The following is a 9,207-nucleotide window of genomic DNA, read 5'->3' on the forward strand; positions in this document are numbered from 1 at the left end:
CTACTAAATCGTAACCATATCAAGATGGATCAATAGTGATAAAGGAAGAAAGAGAAAAAGGGAATCATAATCATTCAAAGGTGAATCAATTAATTTGGAAATAAATAAACAAAACGACGTAGTTTTTGGGTGGACGAAAATAAATATATCTCATGCTGCTTGAGAAATATATTCTCTCTCTCTCTCTATATATATATATATATAGGGAAGGATATTATAACAACCAATTAGTATTACTACGGATTTTATTACCAATCAATTTCACCGTTAGATCGTTATGTTGATCCAACGGTTATATTTATTTCCATCTTTGTATGGTTATGATTCCCCATATTTAATATTTTATATTTATTTTTACCTTTGTATGTTTATGATTTTTCATATTTAATGCTTTCACATTAAATATGAGGAATCATAATCATACAAAGATGAAAATAAATATAACCGTTGGATCAACATAATCGATCTAACGGTGAAATTGATTTGTAGTAACATTGGTAGTAACACTAGTTGGTTGTTACAATATCCTACCCTATATATATATATATATATATATATATATATAGAGAGAGAGAGAGAGAGAGAGAGAGAGAGCTAGGATACTTTGACATTGGTTTCAAACTTTAAAATTTGACATCAAATCCTAACCGTTGATTTTCGCTAATCAACGATTATCATTTATTAGGAATTACTAATTAACAAATAATTTTTATTGGCAAAAATTATAATCGTTGATTGACGAAAATCAACGGTTAGGATTTAATGTCAAATTTCAAAGTTTGACACTAGTATCAAAGAACCGTATATATATATATATATATATATATATATATATATATATATATATATATATATATATATATATATATATATATATATATAGGGGAGGGACCATTTGACTCCAGAGTAAGATTTAAAAGTCTTACTCCTCATCCCAGCTCTTGATTTCCGTTCATCCAACGGTTAACATTTAATAAGTAACAACAATTAATTAATTATTAATTTTAAATAAATGCTAACCGTTGGATGAACGGAAATCAAGGGCTGGGATGAGGAGTAAGACTTTTAAATCTTACTCTGGAGTCAAATGATCCCTCCCCATATATATATATATATATAGGAGAGATCATTTGACTCAAGAGTAAGACTTATATTCTAACCGTTGATTTTCGTCCATCCAACGGTTATAATTTAGGAAGTTATATTAATTAATTAATTATTAATTATACTATTAATGACAACCGTTGATTTCCGTCCATCAACGGCTGGGATTTGGAGTAAGACTTAAAAATCTTACTCTGGAGTCAAAAGAACCCTCCCCATATATATATATATATATATATATATATATATATATATATATATATATCTCTGTGTGTGTGTGTGCTATGAAGAACTGACACACCATTTTGCAGAAAAAATGTGTGTCTGACACGTGTCGGACACCGTCACGTTCGAACACACTCCGACACGCGGTTAACTTTTTTGAACACGTTGACTATCTCAATATGCAATTTTGACCGTGTCCCACACAGTCAAAGCGCAACAATGTAGTGAAAGTGAAACCAGTGAGTAAGGGAAAGCGAGCTCCAATGGTGTTGTTGCCTACGAGGCCTTGAGCTTCAAGTTGAGGGAACCTGAACAAGTACATGCAAGGCGAACATGTGGCAGCTGGCTGGCCGGGTTGGCTCAGTGCCGTCGCCAGCAAAGCCATTCACGGTTGGGTTCCGCTACGCTTCGATGACCACTGGCTAGTGACTATAACGACAACAAACAACTCTTGAAAGCAAAAATGCATGAGAAATAGCAGAGCTAGAAGATGATGGAAACCCTACAAGATACGGGGAAAAAGAGGAAAGGGGTAATAGAGAAAGTGGTGAAAAGAAAAAAAATGAGGTTTGAGTGTGTCAAAGACTGGTGAGTAGTGATTACTGAGCTGCAAAAGCTACTTTCTTTTTTAGCTACTGCACAAGCCCTATTGATTTTGATGGTAAGCTTAGCCTAGCCTTTTACCACTATTACTTGACCTAAACGAGGTTAGTTAGAATATGACAACAATAGAGTTAGGCTTGAAGGACTGTGCAACCATTATTTTCAGCAGGATAGTTCGGGCCTTTCAGTTACTTTATCACTTTGTTAAAAAAAATAACAAATATTTATAAAATAAGTATTTTTAATATTCTAGTAATGAGTAATATAATTGAATATATTTATGTTTTGAAATAAAATTAAGGCTGTTTATTGGCCATCTTACTTATTATATATTATGTTAAATGACAAATATTTTAAATTATATTGAATAATCAAAAATATTTTATAAATAATATTATAAGTTCCATAATCAATACCTTTAACACACTCATGAGGAATATGTTTATAGATAAATTATTCAAGATGTTTACTGGTTGTATGACTTTTTATGAATTATTATATGTATTAAATGTAAATTATATTATATATATTTAAAATATTATTTAATATCAAAATGTGTTCTAATATGTCGAAATTTAACATTTTTTAAAATTAACGTGTCGTTGTGTCGTGTCGTGTCGTTTCTCGTGTCAGTGTCGGTGCATCATAGTATATATGTGGGGGGGTAGGTGGGTGGGTGGGACCCATTAAGGAGAAGAGAGAAAAAAATAAGTGGATCTCACTCACTTTTTTGTGTGTTACATGAGATAAATTATCTCATGTAACATAAGAAACAATATTCTGTTACATATGTTTATTATTTCTGATATTGTATGAAATAAATTTTACTCCTATACACACATAAAAATATGTGGAGTTCATATTTTCTTTTTCTGTCTTTTCTCCTGACATAAACCTACATGAATCTCGTACACTTTTATATATGTAGAGGAGATAACTTTGTCTCTTGTAACATAAGAAATATTAATTCGTATATATATATATATATATATATATGTGTGTGTGAAAATGATCATTTTATACTCGTCACTTAGCTAATAAATTAGAACCGTCAAATGCTAGTTGATTACCAATAAAATTTCATATAAAATTTGTTATTATTACATTGATGTAAATTGATTATTCCCAATATATATAAACTAACTTGTGGCGAATAATTTGTAACTTTTCTTCATGCTGTGAATTAGTGTCCAAGTAGAGACTTATCCCTTTATCAGAGTAAACTCATTGTCCACCCCAATTTTCACCTGCAGGTTATCATCTTAACTAGGGTTATTAAATGGGCTAACATAGATTTCTTAACTCTAACTTGAGGGTTAACAAAAACCAGAAAAGTTCATATGGACTAGTATTTTATTAGTTCGGCCCATTTAAGACGAACCTACAAGATGCCTTTTTAAAAAAATTTGATTTAAAATCAAAATCTTTTTGAAAATCATTAAAAAAAAAAAAATACTCAATACACCTAAAACTAAAACATAACTAACTCTAAATACCAACCAAAAAAAAATAACTAACTCAAATTACTTAGTTACATACCCAATTCTAAACATTGTCAAAGTAGATAGCAACAAGGTTGTCGAATTGATATACGTATTGTGTATCGTTTTGTTAATTTTTTGTATCGTGAATCGTATCGATTCGTAAGATACGAAAATATAATAAAAAGTAGATGAAGGTTATACTTACAACCTATTTTTGTTTACAACCATAATCTTAACGGGTTGATTTCCGCCAATCAACGGTTATTATTTTCGCAAATTAAATTTATTAATTAACTATTAATTCCCAATAAATGATAACCGTTGATTGGTGGAAATCGACGGTTAAGATTATGGTTGTAAAAGGTTGTAAATAAAAATAGGTTGTAAGTATAACCATCATCTAACAAGTAATTTAAAAATACATAATATAATTAATATCGTATAAATTCAAATTCTAAAAAGAATCCAATAAGCAAAATACATAAGTAATTAAAGTACAAACCAATTATTCTCCTACTCATCAATTATTATGACTAATATTATCACTACTATCACTATCAATATCTATCAGTGACATAACTAATCCATCATCCTCTTTCAAAAAAGATCCTTTTAGATTATTATTTTTTTAAGTTAAATCTCAAATCAAATTTTCTTTTTTTATATTAAAAATTATAAATTTTGATTTAATCTTTGTATCGTGTGATACATGTATCATATCGTATCATAAGATACAGTATCTTTTGATACAAACTCATTTCTAATATATCCCACAATACGTATCGCTGGACTTGTAAATTATATTGTATCGTATAAATCATATCGAGTATCATAAGATACTGATAAATGTGGATAGCAATATTTTAGCCTTCTTCTTTTTTTGTTTTTAATAGGTTAGGCAAGGTTTGTATTTATTTTTTTCGGCCTTTATAATTGGTTAGCCTATCCGATATTATACATTAAAAAAAAAAGACTAAGGGGTTATTAAAAGAGCAAATTTCAATCCACAAAGCTCCTCAACTTTGTTAGGATTCAATTAAACACAACCTTAATGTAAGGAGGTTGTTTCCTTACCACTATCCAAGACTCTCAAAAATGTAATACGTAAAAAATATATAATTATATTAAATTATATAATTTAAATAAAAAAATTAATTTTGAAATTATAATTTGTTTTTTGAATTTGATATTAATAATATGGAAAAGAAAAATAATGATATTAATACTTATGAGATATATTAATAACTGCTTTTTTTTAACAGAGTTATATACGCTGGTGAAATGAAAAAAACTCAAACCGCAGCAACCAAAAGGGTTAGGACTTAGGGGGGCTTTATTCTGCCGAGTGCCAATGACCGCAACTGATCTTTTAGCTGCTCATTAGCTTATAAGACCGCGATAGAAGGATATGTCTTTTCAACCCTTTTTGCTACCTGCTTAGATTTGGTCGTAGTCTGAACTTATAATTGTTTTAATGGGAATGAAAATCTACCTCAGTATTCATGATTCTGTGTTAAAGTTTGATACTCTGTAATGCTTGAATTTGTGAAGCATTTTGTGTCTCAAAATTGGTACTGGTGTGATATCCAATAGAATTTATAACACTTTCAAATTCTAAGTAGAGACGCTCCATTGTGTAGAATGTAGTTGTTTTGACACAGCTAGAAAATTGAAATGATGTAGCAAGTTCAAAAAGACCAAAAAGAAAAAGAAGGATTGCAAGAGTTTTGTTAAAGAGATGGTAGTACAGACGTTATCCCCAAAAGTACCCTTTGTGATATCCAACAAGTAGCTCTGGAAGCCAGAAACCCACCCAACCCAGCTTCCCTTATATTACACAAAAGAACTGCAAAATTACTATAATTTTCTACAGAATGCCTATGAAATGAAGAAAATAGCTCTAGAGGACGTGAGAGAACAAAATGCCTACTCACACTTGATGGATCGGTATATGTGACGAACAAAGAGCAAAGATGCCCGGAATCCAACAGTTCCAAGCATCAAGAAGAAACCATAGCATATACAGGCCATGTATCCGAAGAAAAACGAGGTCTGCATGAATCCAGACATATCGGAGCGCGCATAGTAGTAATACAGACAATAGGCATAGATGAATAAGCCAGTTGAACCACCACATAGGAATGATCTGTAAGAAAATAACACAGGTATAAATTTTACTTAAACTCAGGCCTTGTGGAACTCAATGTGATTCATTTCATAAGTGCATATTCCAAAAATATGATAATGAGTAAAGAAATGCATAAAGCAAGAAAGCTTGCACTCTTGAGAGTCCATTTTTTTCAATGGAATGGAGGCATGAAGGTCATATATAGAAACACAAATAGAAAAATGAAAGCGAGAATATTTATCCATACTTGTTCATGAGTCCAGAACTTTACAAACAATAAATAAAGAATAAGCCAATTAAATTATGAAGTTCCAACATTGAAGTGACTTGTGAAGTTCGTGCATTTTGATCTATTGTAATAACTCATTTTCATTGGAAAAATATTTATATCTGTAATAATAAAGAGATTAAATAAAATTATATTTCATATTTACTATCTGAATTTGGTTCCTCCAAAGTGAGAGTGGTGTATTATAGAGGAGAAAGTACAGAATTACAACCGTATTTTATTTTATTTTTTTTTTGGGGGGGGGGGGGGAGTGTATTTTAACAACCTCATGGTTTGTTATATATTTGTGCATGTATTTTATTACAATCTCAGCCATTGATTTAAAATTCTATACTCTTCCCTCTAAAGAGCACCCCTCACTTAAGAGGAGCCAAATTCTGACCACTTAATCCAATATCCATCCATCATCATACCAGTTATACCAGTTAATTGAGAAATCAGTTGACATCTCACTCACTACCTAGCCACGAGGAATATAAACATCCAATCATATGAATAGACAGGAAAGAAATTTGTGAGAAATAGTAAATTTCATACCTCCACCACCACTCATGATCCTCAGCAGCAAGCTGGAAGTATGTCAACGCCACAGTAATGAAAGCAGTAACAATCAAGAGAATGATGAAGACAATGAACAGGATGCTGTAGATAGTGTAAATCCTGTGACCCCAAACACTGGCAAATATATAGTAAAGTTCAATGTATATAGCACTGAAAGGCAAAAATCCTGCCATTGCCATCTGAGGAATTGTTCCGCGATACCATGGCAAAGGTGGAATCTCCCTTGGATATTTAGTTGTGCGACAAGGAGCTTGAAATTCAGCCTTGCTATTCTTCCCAGCAATCCCGCCCAAAACAAGCAAAGGAGACGTAACAAGCGTCCATATGAGAACTATAACAACAATTGTGCCAAATGGGAGGGCAGCAGTAGCATTGTAAGCAATTGCAACAGTGTTCAGGAAGCAAAATGTCAAAAACAGAGGTCCACAGAAAAGGCATCCAGTCAATAGCAGATTCCTAACCTGTTATGAAAAAAAGGACAAATAAAACCACTGATGACTGAGGAAAAAAATGCACTGGACTAAATTGCAGAGAAGATTTGGAGGTAAATACCCAGTTTGTTCCTTCCAGTTGACAATAGAATGAGGTTGCAGTATAGCCAGCAATTCCAGAAGTGAGTGCATATATGACAACCAGTGCAGTAAATAGAGCTCCTCGATTGTAAGGATAAAATACACCAACAAGTGCCAATATGAATATGAATACCGTACTGCATGCATAAATTCAGTTTGTTTAGATGAATTAGTAAATAATATCACAATTTAATTTTCCTGAAACGAGCTTCTGTAATAGAGACATCTCAAGGGGCCAGAAAAACTTACAGGGTAAACAGTTGGGAACCAGAGCCAAGGGCAGCTGCGAATATAGACTTGAACTTGGGAAACCTAAATACATCTCCATGGATATATTTCCAACCAGTCTCTTCCTGGTCCTCAGCAGATTCCTCATCATGGGCATACCTATTTAGAAGTCAAAGAGGGGTAACATCTATAATTCAGCAAGAAAAGAACAGAGATTCCCTAACTTTGTCAATAGGCAACCAAAGAACACAGGTAATAAATGCTTCTTACTTACTTGACAAAATCATTCTTAAGGACCCGCATCAAAATAGTTGCAAGAAAACCAGTTAGAAGGAGGACTGTCACGCATGAATTTATAATTGAGAACCAGTGGATTTCCAGATGATGAGGCAGCGAGGATGATTGAGAGTACTTGTCCATCCGCTTATCAAAAGGAGTGTTAGTCTCCTTCCACTTTACAGTATACAAAAATTCCACATCAACTTCATTATCCTCTGTAAGGTCAACAAGAGCATTTGGATCCGTTCGTACGTTGATTTCAATGACGCGGTCCTTGTTATAAAAGATGTCAAAATGAATATGCTTGTAAAGGTAGTATCTATAATCACTGGGGTCTTTCCCCTCCTTATCAACTTTCCCAATGAAACCCCAAATAGGCAAGTCATCATAGTACATCTGGAAGTAGTAGTCCTTGCGTACAGCAGATCGAAACAGTGCCACTTCTTCCTTTTTGAGTGTCTTCTTGCAAACCGCCACAGACTCCTTATCCCGTTGGAACTCAAGCTTATAAGGAGCACTAACCAAACGATCCCCATTCAAAACTTCACCAAGAGCTTCCTTCTTCTCTTTCAAATCACCTGCAACCAAACCCTCAAACAAATTAAAAGGGCAGCAGCCTAATGCTATAAAACTCCCGCGATGCGCACGGTCCAAAGAAAGATCAGACCTATTATGTTGGTCTATAACAAGCAGCCTTAAACTGCATTTGCAATAGACTAATTAAATGAATTGAATCTATGACCTTCGGGTCACATGGCAACAATACAAACCATTGTGCCACCAAGGTTTCCCTTCAAACAAATTAAGCAGCCTAAACCCTAAAAAAAAAACACAACAACAAAAAAAAAAACACTGAAAGAGGTGAAGAAAACCAACCTGGCAAACAGAATGGCAGATCAAAATAACGATACGTCTCACTGATTAAACAAAAAAAGAAAAGAAAAGAAAAAGAAACACATTATAATCAAACATATCAATACATCAGTATATAATTTGTAAATCAAAACAAACACAAAGTCAACAAATATATCAGCTTATATACTATAATTCATAAATCTGCAACAAATTCAAACAGTGATTTTAATAAAAATTCATTAAACTGGTCATTAGTGATCCAGATTCAGAAATAAATGAAATGAATTGGGGTTTAAGTAGCAACAGATCCAGCAAAGTGCATTGGTTTGTAATAGCATAATTGAATGAGTGAGATCGGGTACCTGGGGTTATGAAAAGGGCCAACCTTGTTGGCATAGAGAGGGACGAGATCTCCATCCTTGAAGCGGTGATCTGAAGAGTCAGATCTGACGAGGAAGGGAGAGAGAGAAGCGAAGGCGATGAAGAATGAGAAGACGAGCTTCATCGCCAACACCTTCGCCATTGTTGATTGTTATTACTACTCCAACCCCAAACAAACCCAAACAAAAACCCAAGAGAAGAAGAAGAAGAAGAAGAAGGGTCAAACAGAGAAAGAGAAAGAGAGAGAGAGAGAAGAGCGAGGAAGAAGAAAGTAATGTTAGTGTTAATAAAACGGAAAAAAGAAGAAGATTATGAGTGAAGTGATATAGACTCACCGCCACACTCTAATGTTTGATGTTTAACCTTACGCTATTCCTCCCTCCCTCCCTCTTTTTTTTTTTTTTAATATTTATTTATCATACCCGTAAATCAATAAATGTTTATCACCTTCTTACAATATACTATGCTAACCATAAACATGCAGATAAATTGGGTAAG

General features: G+C 33.1%; 1 protein-coding gene across 1 annotated transcript; it reads right to left on the reverse strand.

Annotated features, from left to right (window-relative positions):
• Nucleotides 1-5,058: 5,058 nt before the first annotated feature.
• Nucleotides 5,059-8,981, reverse strand: LOC133300494 (transmembrane 9 superfamily member 3-like). The gene is made up of 7 exons (XM_061500054.1): nt 8,691-8,981; nt 8,350-8,390; nt 7,469-8,051; nt 7,216-7,353; nt 6,947-7,103; nt 6,371-6,855; nt 5,059-5,562 (listed from the first exon to the last, which is right to left on the reverse strand). Exons 1-7 carry the CDS (start codon nt 8,849-8,851, stop codon nt 5,343-5,345), a joined length of 1,785 nt encoding a protein of 594 aa, XP_061356038.1. The 5' UTR covers nt 8,852-8,981; the 3' UTR covers nt 5,059-5,342.
• Nucleotides 8,982-9,207: the final 226 nt, after the last annotated feature.

This window comes from Gastrolobium bilobum, unplaced genomic scaffold (assembly GCF_033153095.1).
Source record: "Gastrolobium bilobum isolate Gb01-03AN ecotype WA unplaced genomic scaffold, APGP_CSIRO_Gbil_v1 utg9870, whole genome shotgun sequence".
Taxonomy (NCBI): domain Eukaryota; kingdom Viridiplantae; phylum Streptophyta; class Magnoliopsida; order Fabales; family Fabaceae; genus Gastrolobium; species Gastrolobium bilobum.